Source organism: Pseudogymnoascus verrucosus, assembly GCF_001662655.1.
Source record: "Pseudogymnoascus verrucosus strain UAMH 10579 unplaced genomic scaffold scaffold_47, whole genome shotgun sequence".
Classification (NCBI taxonomy): Eukaryota; Fungi; Ascomycota; class Leotiomycetes; order Thelebolales; family Thelebolaceae; genus Pseudogymnoascus; species Pseudogymnoascus verrucosus.
Genome location: NW_017263698.1, coordinates 171,251 through 190,454, shown reverse-complemented (window position 1 = coordinate 190,454; position 19,204 = coordinate 171,251). Strand labels below are relative to the sequence as shown.

Genomic DNA, 19,204 nt, shown 5'->3' with positions numbered 1-19,204 from the left:
GACAGCCGCTGACGGCATCGCCACCCACTCGAACACTGATTTAGGTCTTGAATTATAAACAATTGAATCACTTATCATCCTCGCAATGCCGCCGAAATCCAAAGGCAAGCCTTCAAAGGCATTATTCAAGTCGTCTTCCACCCCCAAGAAGCCGCGCTCTTCAACGCCCCCATCGCCATTCTCCCTCCCACCCCCTCAACTCGAACCTCTACTATCCCAGCTTTCCCAGAAGCACATCTATATACTCTCCCTCGATGCGTCCCCTCAACCATTCAAAAAGAAAGTTTTCGCCGTACCCGTCCTCACGAACCTAGCCATAATTGCCCTTATCGCGTGGCGGATCAGCTACACGCTACCTCTCTACATCTCACTCGCGACCTCCTTCGCCAGGCACGACACCACCGCGCCTCTCACACTCTCGTCCATATTAAACCGGTTCCTCGGTTTTTTGATTGATTACTTCCACTACTTCTTACTCACATGGCCGCGCGAATTTCTTGTGGGCACGAATAACGGATCGCCGGTCCTATGGCGAACCAACATCGGTTTCCGGAATAGCGAGGTCATAGTCCGAAGATCAAAGGCTTGGGACGTCGAAGCGATAATTCCCAGTGTCGACATTGTACTAGAAACGGAGGAACCGGCAAGAAAGCTGTTTGATGAAGAGGTCAGACGCGCAACGAGCGTGACGGCCATGCACGAAAAGACTGGATACATGCTTCTAAATGCGAAGTGGGATTTGGATTGGAAGCTCATGATATATGCTACGGAGATGATAGATGCCAAGGATGCTGTGCTACCAGATTTCAAGACACAGGCCTTGGTGCATAGCCCAGCTTATGGATGGGTGACCTGGGATGAGAACGTGCAGGGTAGCAACAAGGAAGAAGAGGCGCGAAAGAAGATTGTACTATTTAAGGATGAGCTAACATTGATGGGAAAAGAGAGTTTGTTCTTCCGCTGGATTGAGCTTGTACAGTATGAGAGTGCGAGGGAAGGTGGGTTTACCGCCGAGAGGCAACAGGAAACAATGAAAAAGGCGAACGAATTGTTTGAAAGGGAGGGAGTAGACTTCGAGGCATTCTGGGAGAGGGTGGGTGGAATGCAAGGGATGCCTGGCATGGATTTGGCATAATGGGATTATGATATTAGACAACATAGAATATATATTCGCATAGAGTACCCAGTATTTGGGTAATTAACGATGGTACATATGGACACCTCACAAACTGCAGTTGGGACATGGTTATGTTCTTGAAAATCAAGACGCTGGCAATGCCGCTACATAGATTCAAGTCTAAAACGCTTTCCCTACCCCTACTATAATATCAGCTTTTTAGGCAACACCAAGAGTTGGTATCTCGCCCTGTTCTTGCTTAGAGTCGCCACCAAGCTTGTACAATAGCTGCCACCGCAGTTTAACATTGTTTCCTTGTCCAAGTGCTACGCCATTGAGATGTACCACTTGTGAGATTCCGTCTTTCTGAAGTGGCTGCAGAGTTGTCCCTGTCAGAGTTTCCCATTTGAGTGAAATTCCCTGCAATTTCTGTATCTAGTTAGTGAGGTACTGGATAACATGAGCGTGGAGAGCATACCTTCGGCACTGCTACTTTGAGTTCGAGATCTGAGACTGGCATGGGGGTCTTGTTGGAATACTTCAGAGATATCGTGATAGCCGTATCTGAATTCGATTTACGACTTGCTTCAGCTGTGATATTTATAACAGAGTCGGTCAAAGTGATCACATTCGACGATGGCAACCCATTGTTTTTTGGTAGTGCAGATTCAAACTCCCATTCATCATCATCTGTGGACACTGGCGGATTTGTGGCGCTTGGATTTGGAGTAGATGTATTGGAACGGAAGTCAAACATGGAAGGAGTATTGGAAGTAAGTTGTGGCGTTGACTGTCTGAGTGGTTGAGTCAGAGCTGCAAATGGATCAGAGGGTCGTTGGTGTGCAGGCGGCTGGAATCCGGCATAATTTGGCTGTGTCAATGCTGGGGATGGTGTTGACGCCGCAGGAGTCGGAGCTCGCGCACTGTTGTTTTGCGTGGTTGAGGATATCAATGATGGCCCAGGGATGTCTAAATATGTTAGCTTTGCCATATAGGGTGTGGCCAAATGACATACTTGTGTTTGCACCAAAACCAAGTCCAATTGCACCAGACTGTCCAAAGGGAGCGTCGCTAATAGTACTTTCACCCATTGATAACCCAAGAAGGTCGTCTTCGAGTCCACCTGGCTTTGACGGTGGCGCACTTGAAGAAGCTTCCCCCACACCCTCTCCATCGGCATCAAAGTCGATTAATGAGAGCTCATTCGCAGCGTTTTTTGCCACCCCAGTAGTTGTTCCCAGAGTCCCTTTAGCGATTTTCGATGCCGCCTCAATATCGCCCTTCTTCATTAGCTTATACCGCTCGACCGTGCGATTTATGCTATCATTGATCTCGAAGAGTTTCGCCACGGCTTCATGGTCATCCGACTCTTCCTCGCACATCTTCTGTATTTTGGGGTGGGCACTTTGCAGTGATGCGGCAAGCTCCTCGTACACATCACCTTCGGTCATTGTCTCTCCGGGTTGGAAAGCCTCAAGCCGCTCCTCTAGCAGCCTCGCCTTTTGTTGAATTTTGCCCACCTCCTCAGCTGCCTTCGCTCTATAATCAGTTTTCGATCGGGTATCATATCCAGCCATTATCTTCATCAACCGATTCGCCTCCTGCAAATCTTCCGGCCCACTTCTCCGGATCAGCTCCTGCAGCTTTGCCGATTGCGCAGACCTCTCTTCCTCCTCCATCTCCTCTGCCGACTTGAGGTTCTATTACGTGTCAGTTTCCGCCAGCTGTTGGGAACTAAACAACAAGGAACCAAAGCACTTACATCACTCGGATTCAATACGGCGGCATCCTCCCTCCTAACCTGCGGAAACGTATAGCCCTTATAACTGAGCAGCCTATGCATATCCCGTATGAACCCCAAGTCCTCTTTATACCGACTTGTCTGGCAAATAGTGCTCTTCCACTCCTCAATCGCCTCCAAAATCCTCAACTGGACCCTCGTGGCCCTCACCGGCGGCCTCTCCGGGAACCTCCTAACAAGCTCATTGAGAAATTCCTTCGTGCCGACCTGCAGCTGGAACGGGTATCCGCAGTTCTTCACGCAGATGTCGAGGAGGCTGAGCGCCAGCAAGGCCACGTTGGGGTTCCGGTGGTTGATATAGTTGACGATCGCAACGGCGGCCTCGCGCGGCGCATTACCCTTCTTGGAGTTTATGAGGTCCGCGATCTCGAGATTGAGCGACAGGTTCGGCTCAAAGTACTCGGGCGAGCAGGCTTGCTGGATGAAGCGCTGGAGCGGGGTGGGACCCGAGTCGCCGGCTTGTGAGAAGCGGTCGCGCGCAGCCATACGCGCTGAGGCAGCTTCCATGGGCGGGTTTGGGTGGTTATGAAGCCCGGTGTGAGCTAGTTCGGGGAGAGGGCATGCAAAGAAATTGGGCAATAGAAGGAAGCTGGAGCTATGATGTGGTGTGGTGATGTCGATACTCCACCTAGATATAGCTTGGCACTGCGCGGCCATGTCGGAGGGTCGGGGGGAAGGCACTGGGCGGTGTGGAGCGGCACAATGTTATTATCGTGATTGTAGAATTTGGCGGGGCAGCATATCAACCTCCCCCAAACCACACATACGACTCACAAAAGACGAAGCAGGCCACATTTACGCTTTATATCCCGCAACGATCTCAGAAATCAAATACTACAAATACCTAATTTATTTCTCCGGCTATGGTTCGCCACAAGAAGGACGGCTTCGGCCCCAAAGGCAAGAAATACGCCAACGCCCCCCGCCAACGCGGCCCCAGAGATGACGATTCCGAAGTCCCCCACGCCCGCCCCTCTTTCCGCGCCGCATGTTGGGATCTCGGTCACTGCGATCCGAAGCGCTGCTCTGGCCGCAAACTTATGAAGCAAGGCCTGATGCGCGAGCTCGCGATCGGCCAGAAGCATTCCGGCGTCATCATCACCCCCAACGGCAAGGCGACCGTCTCCCCCGCAGACCGCGAGATAATGGAGGCCTACGGCGCAGCGGTGGTAGAGTGCTCATGGGCGCGCACGAGTGAAGTGCCGTGGGCGCGCATCGGCGGGAAGTGCGAGCGTCTGCTACCATATCTTGTGGCGGCGAACTCGGTGAACTACGGAAAGCCATGGCGCCTAAACTGCGTGGAGGCCCTAGCGGCAGCGTTTTATATCTGTGGACATCCTGAGTGGGCAGAGGAGATATTGGCGCCATTTAGCTATGGTAGCGCGTTCTTGGAAATTAATAGCAGTATTCTGAAGCGCTACGCTGCGTGTGAGGATGAAGCGGGCGTGAAGAAGGCACAGGAGGCGTGGATGGAGAGATTAGAGAAGGAATATACGGACAGTAGGGAGGAAGGGGCAGCGGATGATATTTGGAAGAGCGGGAACACCAACCACAGAGCCGCCGTGAGTTCCGACGAAGATGAAGATGATGATGAGGATGGGGAAGACGACGACGATGAGGGTAGCATAGACGGAATATACCTCGGCTCCAAACCCCCGAAAAACTCCTCGGACCCATCTTCCTCCATCCCCCAAAACGACCGCGACCCCTTCGATCTCTCCGACGACTCCGATGACGAAGCGGAAATGGCTGAACTGCGCCGACAAGTCCTCGCCTCGAAACCTTTCTCCAACCCCGTCTCAACTTCCAAACCTTCTCCAGCGCATATTCCGTGTCCCGGGCCGGTCGCCGAACCTGATGTACAGGCGGATTCAGATAATGGATCCGATGGCGATGATGACGAGTTTGACAGCATTATCGATGCGACAGTTGTTACGGACCGGACGGGGATCGAGGCGAAGCAGAGAGCGAGGAGAGAGGATGTGCCGCTTGCAAGTGTGAGCTATTCGCGGACAGTTATCGGAGCACCGAAGAAGAGGTAGACTTGGGTATTCAGGGGGTGGGGAAGGGGTGATGTTACAAGTGGAACGAGGGGAGTGTGCGGGTGGCATGTGGTTTAAGTTCGAGCACGCCGTACACCATCAAGCCTCGTTGGCAATGGAAAACTTCTAGAATATGCAGAAGAAATTATTTTGGTACCCAAGCACAGACAATACCCTGCAATCAATCGCACCATTTCCGTAACTCCGATCTAATGGGACTAAGCGAATCAACCATGTTATAAACGCCATATATTTGCTGGCTGTTTATTATTGGGGCTTCTGCGGCAACATAGTACTAGTAGTGATTGCAAACAGATCATATCACCATTTGAAATACCGCTCATCAACAAAATGGGCTGAACAAAGTTCAATTTTTTAAGTGTGCATGCATTACAGATACAAAATCAAGTTCCTCTACTAATACCTCCCGTAGGAAAGTTTTGGACCTTCCTCTCCACCTCTTTATCCTCTACATACTTCACCAGCTCCGGACTATCACCATCATCATCATCGCCGCTAATTTAGCAGCTGGTCTTGCTGCAGACAATTGGGTTCCACCATTGAGTCTCGTCCTTGCACGTGCAGCGGCAGATGTTGTTAGAGTCACAGTGGGAGTTGCAGTAGCCGATGGCGAAGCAGTGTGTGAAGCACGCAAGGCCCTGGGTCACACCGTCGATGTTGCAAGTGACACGCTTCTGCAGGCCTGGCACTTCGACTTCGCGGCCGCGGATGGCGACGTTGCGAGTGGTAGGGTGGTCAAGGTGGACCTAATGAGTAGGTTAGATGGTCTGTTTGGTTTTTGGTGAGAAGGGGAAGTTACCTCTTCGACGCCCTCGGTGTGGCCGGGGATACAGTTGATTTGGCCGGTTGCGTCGCCGGTGCAAGTGATGTCCTTGGAGCTGACGTACCAAGAGTTGACCTCAGCCTGGACGGCGAAGACGAGGGCGAGGAGAACGGGAATAGTAGAGAACTTCATGTTGATTGATATAGGAGTAGATTAAGTAGACTCGGAAAGTGTATAAATTGGATTTTGTTGGTCTTTGTAGGCAGTGATGCTTTGGATGCTGTGTCGTTGCGATGATGATCTTGGGAGGGAAAAGCCGCCCTTCTTATAGACTTTTGAGCCCCCTTTGATGCCCCTTTAACGTCCTCGAGAGTCTCACATCTCGGATACCTCGAGCCCATTAGGTACCTATTTGCGAGGGCGTCACTGCCTCAAAGCCAGCTATGAAGGCATCATGACAACAGAAAGATTAGTTCGATAGGCCAGAGAGTCCTCATTCTCGAGAGATACCACAGCCCCATGAAGCTATTCCAGCATTGTAGTCTGGTCCGAGGCAGATTCGAAGTAACATATAGAAAATATGCCTTAGAGGCGTCATAATTATGGAAGTGATCGACGAGCTGGAACATGAAGTTGTCACTAATGTTGATCTCGTACCTCAAACTATAAGTTGATCAACGAAAATGACCTTGGCAGGTCAGCCCCACCTCAGGAACGGAAGAATGAGAGAAGCATATTGGATGAGAATGCACAGAAAAGTAAATTAAGCTGGCTGTGCACCGTATCATTAGAAGCATTGTATATGACTAAAAACGGCAAAGACGGAATGATAACAGAGACTCTTAACGCACTGGCAATTATGAAACAGCTACAACGTAGATATAGAAAACTTCGCTCACTTATAATTAGCTTTCTGGTAAGGTGATTCTTGTTGCAATGCTGGACTTGATAAGCGCCACTAGCAGCCGACTCACTCTCAAGCAGTAAACCCATGAGTACAGTCCCGAACCCCTCATTAACGGCACCTTAACAATACACTGTCAGCACGGGTAGATGCCCCGCAGCCACTAACAAGGGTCCCATTTCAAGAGAGCCTAGTATAAAAAGCGAGTAGCTAGGCTTCCCCGTCATATGGCTTCTCTCAGGTCCAAATAGTACTATTTTTGGTAAAATAGCAGTTTCGCATGACGTTGATATCCAGCCGCACAGACCAGGGATTATCGCAGGTCAAACCTAATATCCTATTATGGTTTCACTGGCGTCGATCAATGGCTTGGCGTGGCGCAGCTTGGCATCCCCGCACAATGCCTGGAAATCACTGGTTTAAGACGGATAATTCAAGGATAGGACACTCAAGCATGTCACATGCTGCCTGGGATCAACGACGAAGTCGCACTCTATTGTTCCGTGCTGACAGGATCGACAGAAATTGCTAGGATATGATATTTCGGTTTATAATTCCAGCTGACAGGTTATCACACCTACGAAAACGTGGGGAAGCCCGTATACATCACTTATTCTTCTGACCGGCTAGGTATTTAGTTCTTGAAATATTGCATAGCCCACAGCGGCTGGGCGATGACTCATTACTATATTCAAACGGCATCAAAAATAATAGGATGGCCCTGCTAATGTAGCCTGGCATTGGGGTTTAGAACCTGATGATACTCTGACACAAGGTTGATCTTTCGGCTACGTTCAGGCGACTCATCGTTCAGCAGCCGTGAGGAGAACTAGCCCACGGAGGTGCAAGTGTCCGCATCGCGGTCAGTATTAGTTCAGCACAGAATGGAGTAGTCGGAATAGGCGGAGCAATTGAGATCCAGGCGTCTCTAAAAAGCGTCCTACCTGCAGAGACCTCCTCCTCTACACTTGGCACAAGGACTGACCAGAACCCGTACTCGGGAGAGCTGTTAGCAATGGCGACTGCCTTGAGTCGGCTACCGAGGCTCAGATACAACAACATCGTATTGCTGACGAGGAGCAAGTCAGCCGCGCTCACAATTAGACAGCCCTAGCAACAATCTGACCAAGAGCAGGTCCGTCGTTTCTACGAGACCATTAGAGCGCTGCGGCGAGAAGGAAACACAATGAGAGTCGTGTGGCTCCCATCATGTGAGGAGAGCGGACTCCTGAAGCTAGCCAAAGAGAGAGCAAAGGCAGTAACCCGACAATGAGCGACGCCACAGATGCAACTACCTTATATGTGGTCAACAACCCTCAGGATTGCAAGAGCTAAATGAGAAACAACCACGGCACTACTAGAGAACATCGAAAGACACTCTAAAAGAGTTAACACAGCACCCCCAGGTAAACACACTCGACAACTGTACGATCGACTGACACGGAAAGTAGCCGGCGTATTAGCCCAGCTCTAAACAGGCATGGCACGGCTTAATGGGTATCTCCACCGTAGTGGCGTGGTAGAATCGGACCGATATGCGTGCGGGCAGACGAGAGAGACAGTAGACCATTTCCTCTTCCGATTTACCAAATGGACGGCATACCGATTAGAGATGCTCTAATGCACAGATGTTCACAGAAGAAATGTGTCGTAGTAGGAAGCGTTGCAGCCAAAATACTGAAGGCAAGCCTAGTTGAACTAGTAACGTATATTTCGTTGGTAGAAAATAGAGTTTAAATAAAAGAGAGGGAAGACAAGATGAGTAACCCTATCTTCTAGGGGGGATGATCTGTCTTTTATAGTAATAGCTGATAGTGCATTCATACTATAATATCAGCCGCGCCGGCAATTAGACGGCTTAGTCTCCACCTAAACCTCTTGATATGTAATTCCGCGGCACAGATGCTAGCTACTTTGTTATGAGGGATTTATTCGATTAACCAAGTCGCAAACGATCGAAGGATCGACGGATCGACGGATCAAAGGATCGACGGATCAAAGGATCGAAGGATCAAAGGATCGAAGGATCGAAGGATCGAAGGATCGAAGGATAAGATGAATACTGGGGGTTAAAGTCTTTTATTGTACAAAGAGGCGGAAGCAATACACCAGCGAGCTCTAGAAGCAATAGAGAAGATGCTTGGGGTAGCGCACCCCAACACGCTCACTAGCATGGCCAGCCTGGCCTCCACTTTATGGAGTTAAGGGCAGTGGAAGGAGGCTGAGGATATGGAAGTGCGAGTAATGGAGACGAGACAGAGAGTGCTTAGACATAAACACTAGACACGCTGATGGCCATGGGTAACCTTGCGTTAACGCTAAAGTCCTAAAGTCGCAATAAGGAGGCTATCTCACTAATAGAGACATGGTTTCAGCTGCGAGAACCCGTCCTTAGCCGTTATCATCCTAACACACAGTCTTTCCTTAAAACTTTGAATGAGTGGCAAATGGAGGTTATAGAGATAGGCGTTTAATGCTGCTTTAATTAATAGGTAGAGAGCTAGTGCAAATATAGAACGGACTGAGTAGAGTAAGCAAAGTGGTAAAAATGGTACAGCAATGAAAGCTGCTCAGCGTCATTCACTCGTAGTTATAATTCAAAAGAAGGTTGCCCTTCCTAGGTGGTCCCTATCCCTTAAAAAGTGGAGCACTTTAGCTATTACCTATAGGGATGGTCGCGATCATCCCCTCACCAGATGATCCACCGGATGGTCCATTAGATGGTCCCGATTATCCCCTACAGATAGTCTACTAGATAGTCACGATTATCCCTCACCAGATGTCTACTAAGTGTTTGCTAAACCCACCTTCTCCTAGACTTATCCTTGCAATCCATGAACATTTTAGCAAAGTAACGGGATGAAACGGATTATACCCTCTACCGCCGCTCTAGAACACCTTGCCGATTAACCGGACACTCAAGATCTGCTAACTTCCCGATTAGGCCAGCGTTTCGGGACGTCCCGCTAATTACAAGTTCCTTCTAGCAGCCTTCTAGTATTTTTAAAGGCATGTTCTGATTCGACCCCCCATTCCTAAAAATTCAGACAGATAATTAAGTTGCAAAGGCTACATTTAAGTTTTCATCATCTCTGTACCTACAAACTCGCACTAGAATTTTCTAAAGACTGTTATAATCGTCTGAAGGCCTATCTATATCTTACGAGAATCCTAGTTACGGACCAGATCTCGTGCGAAAAGCACCTAAGGGCTGTTGTCATGAATTGAACCCCTAGGGCAACTGAGCTTAGCCAACCAAGTTGTCTCTTTTACTGCTAATCATTCAGCCGATTTGCAGAGAGTACGTTTGCACGAGCCATCTAATTAATTACCAGCGACATGGTCTGACCCGCTCTCGGTGATCCTCCGGCAATGCCCACCCATAACGATTCCACTCAAGTTTCCATACAAGTCTGATAATATAGGTGACGTATAACCTCAGGAATTTGTCATACCAGAACGCAAATGTCTATCCGAATCTAATATGCAGATGCAAGGTATAATACAAATCTATTATGTTAGAGAGACAGCTTTCATATGAGCTAGGTGTCTATACGAGTTTAATAATATAAGTGACATATTAGAACTTAGCTCCCTATACGAGGTTGATGATGCGGTTAAATGCCACTATGCAGCTACTATATCGGTTGCAACCGTCAGCACTCCAGAAATGGTATCGTGTAAATGTAAGTTCTAAATTGTACTAATAACCCTCTAGTTATAGCAATAGACCTTGTATAATTCTAAGGCAAGAACCAGTTATACTCTAAGTCCTATAGGATTTACATAATGATAACTACTAAGAGGTAGGACTCAGGTGCTTCCCTCATTCTATAGATAGATACCCGAGGAGAAATCGTGTATGTTTTAGACCAGCTTTTCATTCTGCTTAAGTATATAAGCCTCCTCTCCACCTCCTCTTGGCCCTCTTGCTATTAACACTTCATCACTCTTCATTACTGAGTCTAATCATCTTATTAAGCCGGAAATTTCTGTACACTTCCTAAAATGCTTGCAAAACCTCTCCTCATCCTCGGCCTGATGGCCATTGCCTCCTCATTCGAAATCCCGCAGGGAGCGACAGACGGAGTCTACCGTGCTTACATTAACGAATCTGGCAATGAAGTCCACGAGCTGATTCCAGCTGGCGCCATAGACATCTCGCCTAGGGAACCTATGCCGCACGATGCTCTTTCTGAGGGAACTTGGCTTGCAAAGCGCGGCCAAGCTTGGTGTGGATGTGGTTTTGGAATGGACCACGGAAGCTGTGATGCGGCAAATAACGCTCTTTCCAAACATCTTAACAATGGGCCAATTATCAATGGCGGGGTGGCCTTCTATTCTGTTGTGGGCAGTTCCGTTGCCTTTTTGTGCAATCGAGATTCATTTCCAGCACAAGTGTTCTCGGGCAGTGTTGTTATCGGCGCTCGGCAGGTTACGGCGGCCTGCGGTTATTACATTGCCGGAACCTGGCGTGTCGATGGGTTTAAGGATATGGATTATGGGTACATGAACTGGTACAACGGCCTTAATTTCTGTGGCAATGCTGAAAATTCTCCCCAGCACCACTGTTGATAGGGTAACGATGCGAAGAGGGCAGGACGGCGACGAGAGCTTTCGGTTGTTGTATGGAGTTCTCTGCTAGAGTTTTAGCTCGGCCAGCCGTTAGCGGGTTTATATTCTTACTGTCTTTAACGTACATCTTTTAATAGATAAAAGGTCTAACTTACTAAATTAACAAAGTGATTAACGTATTTCACAAGCAAGTGAGTGTTACGGCAGGTTTCTACAACCCCTGTACTAATACCGGAACCCTACACGGTCTATAGTTTCCCTAAGGGCTGTAACAAGGAACTTCCTTCTAAAGCCCTAGCGTAGAGTATATAGTAGGAACGTAGACCTCTAGAGGAGGGACAGCGTTTAGTCTTCGTAGTGTATAGGATCTATACTATACGCGTATAACTAAGAACGTGACTTCATACTGCCCTGTTTATTGTAGATCCTTTACAGCACCACTCCCCCTTCATTCGCTGATCTATGACAACTCAACTCTCCCTTCTGTCATGGGGTTGTTCGAGGTTCTCTGGACTCTGGAATCCCGGCGAAAGACTTGTTAGACCTAAGGGTCAGAACTGACAGTTATTGTGGGCTATGTAGTGGAGAATCGTCGAATTAAGGTTGGAGAGGGGTAGCGGACTCAGTTGAACTTGCGGGTTAGTTCGATCAATCGATCGGCATGGTCCGCACTTGGCAGGGTCCAATTTAACCTTCTGGATCAACTTCAGCATAATTATCAGCTTCATTAATCAATAAAACTCAGAAATCTGTGCTGCCCTCCTGAGATCATCCTGACTTGGTCATTTCAGTTCCCCTCGGGTTACATAAGAATGTGAGCGCATATAGGTGAGCACTGGAGAACACGCATCTGGAAATACCAGCGCGTTCCGCCTGCTCTGGCACGCATTTCACATTAGCGAGCTCGCATTCCTAGCATTATCCACCGACTACAACTATTTCTTTTGGCCAGATCTTAACGCGTCTATGTCTTCTGACAGTAAGTCTCAAGTGTGCCCAAGGTGCGCCTGAGGTAGGCCTCAATTTCGTCTACATTTCTCCTCTTTAATCTCTTTATCACTCTACATGCATGCATCCGTCGACCTGGATTTGATCATCAGTCACCATGGTTCACCTTTATGGCTGTACGCGGTTGGTGTCAAAGGTGCCAGAGAATGAACAATCCACAGTGCGACTTCGCCAAAGTCGCAGAAGATGGCACTTTCGACAATGAACCATCAAGTGGATTGTCCTCAACCTGGTCTAGAAGTTCAACAGCCCCAGAAGCGGAAAAATCCACGCCGTTACTTGGTGGTCCATCGACTTCTGAGCACAGAGAATCTTCTTTATCTCTGTCACCACAGCTAGCCACCCGTCGCAGACTGGTGTCTCGACGCGACATGCCGGCCTCTATGTTTGATGAGTGAGCATTTCTGCTCTATGATCAGACGTAATAACCCGGTCTTGTGGGAAAGCTCATTCTTTTGCTATATATTTTGAGGCTGTCTTCTAAATGTCGCAGAGGCTTATCAAACAATCAACAAATGAACCTGAAACACAATGGCACTGTGTCTCTCAGTGTTCGGCACAGATCGTAGATGACCCGACCCGATCCGGATCATGATCCGGATCTATCCTATCCGTCATAATTTTGGCATATCCGTGAGATCCGGATCATGATCCGGATCATACGGATATTGCCAAGGATGCTAAGGATGCTAAGGCCACAGTAGACGTAGTATAATTGAATCTATAATAGCAGTCTAATTACTATATTGTGACGATTACCGCTGTAATAATGAGCGACTCTAAGTTATTAGATTTACCGTTAGATCATGAGAGCTATTCTCAAATAGAAGAGCTGTCGTTACCACATCTTATACCTCAATCTACCCCTATTCTGCCATTAGTCGAAGTAGTTAATGGATCACTAAGTAATATACTTTAAGGTCTAAGGGTTATATTACCACTAACGACTTTAAAGCTATTTACAAAGGGCTTATATCGTCGGGAACCACTTAATACTCAGCCGCTAACTATAAAGATGGTATGCCTATAGCTAGACTGCAGATTTTCAATAGCGCTACAAGGGCTAAAGCAGTCGTCAACAGGTAATTTATAGAGGCATTACTCTTTAAAGCATCTAGCAGTATCATACGCCCTTAAAAATGAGAATAGACAGTCGTCTAGTACGTTAAGCAGTACATCATCGTTCTTTAGCCTACACCTATTAGCTATATCAAAGCAGTCTAGTAATCCTTCGAAATATAAGGAGTTATTACTATAGTTCATTGTGTTAAATAATCTATTGATACGCCTTATTAAAAGCCATTTATTCTATAAATTAGTTTAATTCTTAAGCCTAACAACTATATTAATATCAGCTCGTACGCTACACTAAGAACTTTAGCGTTAGTTCTCATACTACTAAGGCTAGCTATAACTCGAGCTTAATTCTTATATTAGGAGAGGAGGCTAGATATTAATAACAATAGATGCATAGTCTATACGGAATTATATAGACTACGCTACTATTACAGCACACTAGATTAACGATAAATGGCAACAGAAGTCTAAAGTACTTAACGTTATACATCTTTAAGAGCCTATCTATAGTAGCGAATATCTAGCTTAATAATTAGCACTTGTAATAGATGATATAGGTATTATAGGAGCTATCTTTACCTATATAAGAGACAACGCTTTAGCTAATACTGTTATGCTTACGGAATACGAGAAAATAGCTAAAGACTAGGAAGTGATGACATAACAGCCATAGACGTTTAAAGTTAAGGAAGGAGACGTATAATGTATAGCCTATATCATTAATATTACTATTTAAGATGCTCTTAAGACTTTAAAAGCTGCTCCTACTAAGCAAGCTAAAAGTTATTAGTATGAGTAAGGAGCTACGTAGATTCTAACAAGCTCGTCTAAAAGCAATATCAAAGTTAAGAATACCCTTAGTAAGCTATAAAGGCATATCTATGTATTTAGGAATTGAAGGTAATAGAAAGATGCTCTTTAAAAGTAGACTATTACTGCTAGTCTAAAGAAGCTATAATTATCACTTAATATGCTAGTCTAGTAGAACTTAACGTACGAAATGGTTTTAGCTGTTATTAAGCTATAGACCCTAATTATAGCAATCTGTGCTACTTAGCAAATGGATCTAAGTATAAGAAATATTACTCTTATACTAGAGGATTAGATAACACTTTACGCTCTTTAGAACTTCTTCTACATATTCGTTAAGCCGTCGTAGAAGCTTTAAGCAAGTGTATACTTAACGCTTAACTTTACAATTCCTTAGTATCTAAAGATGATAAAGAAGCTTAAGGCTCTATAGAATGAGGTTAGTATATCATTAACAATTAGTCTAGCTTATATCGCTGCTTTTAAGAAGCTTAATGAGTATTATACGCTTGCTACAAATCATTAATAGAGTCATTTAGGGGTAGCTACAATTTGTAATCCGCGCATGAATCTTAACGTATTCAATAGTCTTTAGCTAAGTAATACTAAAGAAGTTAAACGGAATAGAGTAAAGCAGTAGTTCCATGACGTTTTTATTTAGTATAGAGACTGCTAATACTTCCTTAAAGAAGAGCAGAGGGATGCTAAAGCCAATTTACTACAATTACCTATAGAACCTAACTCTAACGACGATTTATATATTTCTTATAGTATCTACTAAGAACTAGAATGGAAGCGCTAGCTTGTTAAGCCCTAGCTAGGTCTAGTAACAGATATTCTCAAATATTAGGCAGCAAAACAGTATTAGTATCTAATTATTGCTACAATTACTCGAGACTACTTAGCAATTCCCGTAACATTAGCGCCGTTAGAGCGGGTCTTTAGTAATGGAGCTAATATTCTAACGAAGAAGAGGAATAGGCTCTCTCCTAAAACACTACGATATTTACTCTGCTTACGAGACTAGGGTCATATAGTAGATACTGACGAGAGCGAAGCCGAAGACGCTAATGACGAAAGGGAGGAGTAATTAGATCTATTATTATACTATTCTATTTTAAGCCTCACTTTTTAAGCCTCATTTTTAAGAGATCCGGATCTGATCCGGATATATCCGTCAGATATTAGACGGATCATGATCTGACCCGTGAGGGCTACGGATCAGATCCGGATCACGATCTGCCGAACACTGGTGTCTCTAAGATGTGGAGTAGGAGGTCCTGCTATGCAGAACATTTACATTTTATTCTACGAATCAAGCTACATACAAGGCATCACCACTTTCTCCGTCATAAGTTTTCAATCTAATTGATATAATCTATACTGATACTGATTACACAGCCAAGCAGTCTAATCTACACCACTATTCACACCCCCTCCTCCTCCTCACCATCACCTTTAGACGCCATTATCATGCCGTATCCAAGATTTTTCCCTTTCTAAAGATACCATAACAATGCCCACTCCCCTTATCATATCCCATCCAGATCCCAATCCCATGAAAAACGCCAAATGCAGATCCCATACACACATATATATCCATGCCGATGACATAAAAAAATACAAATCCCAAGATCGCGCCTTATCTTTTTGTCCATGCTGTCCAAAATGCAACTTCGAATCAAAATTAATTCCTCCTCTTTCTTTTTCCTATTTCTTCCTCCTCTTTTTCCATACTCCGTCGTCCTTCGTCCTTCATCCATCTTCGACAGCCTACCCTCGACACTCACCCTCTATCACCCACTCACCTTCATCCCCCCACCAACCGCTCAATTAAACCTCCCCATCCCCCCAAACCCCATATCAACCCCCTCCCTCGTCTCAGGACTAAACCTCGGCAACTCAGGCGGCGGTTCCGTCTCCGCCAAACTCGGTCTTCTCCTCATCTCCCCCCTCCCCCTCGCCATCCCCATCGGCATCCCCCCATCACTTCCCCCACTCCTCCTAGACCCACCGCTTCTCGACCCTCCACTCCCGCTCCCCGACTGCGCTGACAACCCCGCTGAGGCATCGCGACTCATAGGCGCGGAACTGTAGCCTGAGACGTTGCGCGACATAGGTTGAGAACTGTATCCGCCCACGCGGCGGGGTCGTTGCGGGTTCGTGGGGAGGAGGGGAAAATACGCACGTCCCTGTCCTTGTCCTGAGCTCGATCCCGAGCCGCCTTGTTGAGATCCGCCCATCGCGGGGGCTGGGGCGTGGGGATACAAGTACGGCGTTGGTGCGCTGACGGTGCTAGCGACGTGTGGACGGACGTCGGGGGTTTTGAGGACGGGGGCGGTGGAGAGGGCGGGTGCGTATTCGATTGGTAAAGGCCCTGTTTGGCGGGGGTATTTGGCGGGGGGGAGGGGGGCGGAGAAGTCAGGTGTGGAGATGGGGTAGGGTTGGGTGTACATGCGTATTGGCGGGCGGGGGGAGAGGTTGTTTTCTTCTCGTCGGGGTGGGGCGCCTGTGGTGGCGGAGGAGGAGGAAGAGGAAGATGTGGGACGGCGGGGTTCGTAGGGGATACCCCTTAGCGCCGTCACGGCCGGGGTAGCTGGCCTCGGGCGCGGGGAGGGTTTACTCCTCGATCTCTTCTGTCCCGATCCAGTGCCTGACCCGGACGTCGAAGTCGAAAGTGGACTCCCAACAGCTTCAAAAATCGTATCCCCCGCGACCGCCTCACCCTGCCACCCCGCACTCTTCCCCCCCAGCATCTCACTCGGTCTCCTCTGACTACTCGTTCTCCTCCCCCTATCCTGAATATGTCCCCCTCCCCTACTCGGCGGCGGGGAACTCTTACTAATCTCCCCCAACGCCACCTCCGCCGCGCTGAGCCCACTAGGCAGATTCCCCTTCGCGCCGGGGATGGGTATGCCCATTACCCCCTCGCCGCGGTTACCGCCCCGGCCGCGCCGCTCGAGGACGCCCATGGCGGTCTCGTGGGAGAGGGAGACGCGGGGGTCGGCGGCGGCGCGGAAGGCGCCTGTGGTGTCGTGGTAGCGGGATGCTTCGAGGGCGCGGGTGGTGCGGTGGAGGTCTGCGCGGGGGAGGGTGGTGCGGGGGTGGCGGGGGGGGACGACGGTCCATTCTTCTTTTGTGGGTGTGGGGGAGTCGAGTTGGAGCGTCGGGGAGGTGATGGTGTTTGTGTTTGTGGGGTTAGTGGGAGTAGCGATGCCGGGGCCGATGGAGTAGTGGGAGCCGCGCATTATGACGGAGGCGGAGGCGTTGGATGACCAGTCTGAGTCATACCCATCATCAACCTCCGGCATGGCAGGGAACTTCAGTGGGAAATCATTCACGCTAACTGGGCTTTCCAGTTGCGAAACCTCTATACCCCAGAGATGAGCACCTGGCGGATATGAGTCTGCAGGACCGGGCGTCTCCGGACCAGTATCAGACGAGGAGCTAGTGCGATCGAAAATCGACAACATAAACGCTTCATCGCTGCCGCCTTTAGCGATATCCAGCGACGACTCGCGAGTCCGCCGCACAATCTCCGCCATGATGTCTCGGAGCGACGCTTCAAGCGGCTCGCGGATAGCGGGGAGCTGTGGTCCCTTACGCTCTAAGCGCGCGAGATGGGCTAGGAGACAGCGGGCGTGTATCTCGTAGGAGCGGAAGTCGCCGACGAGACCCGCATTGGTCTTTGCTTGGATGCGCTGGGAAGCCTGGTCGTAGGATTTGGTGAATAGGACCATTGCGCGGGAGAGCCAGACGGCGCGGGTGCCGGCGGCGCGGAGGGAGTCGATGAAGAAGTCTTGGACGACGGAGTGGATGCGGATTATGTCGAGGTCGTCGGCGAGGAGGTGGGAGGAGGACTTGGAGGAGGTGGAGGCGTGGGGGCTGAGGTCGTGTTCGGAGCGGCTGATTAGGGCGTAGCTGTTGAGGATTTTGAAGGTGTTGTTTAGGGAGCGCCCGGTGGCCATTTCGTAGGTTTTGACGGGGATGTCGACTGATTTGAGGCCTGTGGATGTTAGTTCAGCTTGATAGACACAGAGAGAGTGGGAACTTACCTAACGAAATCATCTCCACTGGGATACTACTGCTGAAGAATGCCAGTATACTGATCAGATTTAATGCCTCATCCGCCCCTGAGTTCCGCAGCTGCTCCACAACAGCTACATAAGTGTCCAGTGCCCTCAACTTCGGCCCTGACGCATAGGCTCTCGCAAACTTGGCCAACGGTTCCTGCGTCGATTTCAGCCTCTTCGCCGCCACATGAATTACCTCTGGCAGAAATCCCATTCGCTGCACCAGCTTCATCGCCTCGGCAAGGTCGTCTGTTGTCGGGTTCTTTCGGCCCAGTTCCTGAAGGAAAAGTTCCTGCGCTTCGCGCGCTGATAGCAGAGGTACTCTGATAACCTCCGGGTTCATGAAGTGGTGGTCGCCACCGACACTGTGCTCGGTGGATGTGTAGAGAAGGCTGCTATTCGTGCTATCGGGGATAAACCGACTGAGAGTCTCGTTGTGGTCGAAGTGGATTCCATCAAGGACAAGCAGCCAGTCGTGGTGGGTCGTGAACCAGTCAATAACGCATCTGACGAAATCCTCCGTCTGCTTCGCCGCCACGCTGCCATTCGCGGGCGGTAACGCGACGGTAGCAGCGATATGCCAGAAGCCAGCCTCCAGTTGCTCAGGCGACTTGGCAGTGACCCAGAAGACGCCGCCGGGGAAGTCCTGGAGGTGCTTGTAGACATATTCGCGCGCAAGATGAGTCTTTCCACCGCCAGGGATGCACTGGATGAGAACAGCAGCGACGCCCTCGGCGCGGCGCTTGCGGTCGAAAAGCATGCGATGCATTTTCTCGAGTTCCTCTTCGCGGCCGACAAAAAGGGAGTTAGGACGAAACCCCTGGGGCTTGATGAAGTACGCGGTAGGGGCTGCAGTAGTAGCGGGATCAGCGGGTCTGGCAGCAGGCTGGGCGATATTTGCGTTTGATACGGCGAGCGACGAGTCTACATAGGCACGAGAGAAATCAGCCCTGTTCATTTTTATAAGGATAGAAGAAGTAGAGTAGAGTGACATGATATAGAGTGTAAGAAAA

At 48.6% G+C, this 19,204-nt stretch overlaps 6 protein-coding genes across 6 annotated transcripts; 3 read left to right on the top strand and 3 right to left on the bottom strand.

Moving 5' to 3' along the window:
- The first annotated feature begins 56 nt into the window (after window positions 1-56).
- On the top strand, window positions 57-1,367 carry VE01_08349 (uncharacterized protein). Its single transcript, XM_018277774.2, has one exon. It carries the CDS (start codon window positions 86-88, stop codon window positions 1,133-1,135), a length of 1,050 nt encoding a protein of 349 aa, XP_018127280.1. The 5' UTR covers window positions 57-85; the 3' UTR covers window positions 1,136-1,367.
- On the bottom strand, window positions 1,207-3,546 carry VE01_08348 (uncharacterized protein). Its single transcript, XM_018277773.2, has 4 exons — window positions 2,880-3,546; window positions 2,133-2,817; window positions 1,596-2,086; window positions 1,207-1,546 (listed from the first exon to the last, which is right to left on the bottom strand). The coding sequence occupies exons 1-4, from the start codon at window positions 3,423-3,425 to the stop codon at window positions 1,337-1,339; spliced, it is 1,932 nt and encodes a 643-aa protein (XP_018127279.2). The 5' UTR covers window positions 3,426-3,546; the 3' UTR covers window positions 1,207-1,336.
- Window positions 3,547-3,579: 33 nt separating this feature from the next.
- Window positions 3,580-4,968, top strand: TSR3 (ribosome biogenesis protein tsr3). Its single transcript, XM_018277772.2, has one exon. It carries the CDS (start codon window positions 3,782-3,784, stop codon window positions 4,958-4,960), a length of 1,179 nt encoding a protein of 392 aa, XP_018127265.1. The 5' UTR covers window positions 3,580-3,781; the 3' UTR covers window positions 4,961-4,968.
- A 373-nt stretch (window positions 4,969-5,341) lies between these two features.
- Window positions 5,342-6,634, bottom strand: VE01_08346 (uncharacterized protein). Its single transcript, XM_018277771.2, has 2 exons — window positions 5,781-6,634; window positions 5,342-5,727 (listed from the first exon to the last, which is right to left on the bottom strand). Exons 1-2 carry the CDS (start codon window positions 5,934-5,936, stop codon window positions 5,482-5,484), a joined length of 402 nt encoding a protein of 133 aa, XP_018127264.1. The 5' UTR covers window positions 5,937-6,634; the 3' UTR covers window positions 5,342-5,481.
- A 4,002-nt stretch (window positions 6,635-10,636) lies between these two features.
- VE01_08345 (uncharacterized protein) lies at window positions 10,637-11,253 on the top strand. Its single transcript, XM_018277770.2, has one exon. The coding sequence runs from the start codon at window positions 10,657-10,659 to the stop codon at window positions 11,221-11,223; it is 567 nt and encodes a 188-aa protein (XP_018127336.1). The 5' UTR covers window positions 10,637-10,656; the 3' UTR covers window positions 11,224-11,253.
- A 4,209-nt stretch (window positions 11,254-15,462) lies between these two features.
- VE01_08344 (uncharacterized protein) lies at window positions 15,463-19,149 on the bottom strand (the record flags this gene model as incomplete). Its single annotated transcript, XM_018277769.2, has 2 exons — window positions 15,463-18,124; window positions 18,174-19,149. 2 exons carry the CDS (start codon window positions 19,147-19,149, stop codon window positions 15,948-15,950), a joined length of 3,153 nt encoding a protein of 1,050 aa, XP_018127334.1. The 3' UTR covers window positions 15,463-15,947.
- Between the last annotated feature and the right edge of the window lie 55 nt (window positions 19,150-19,204).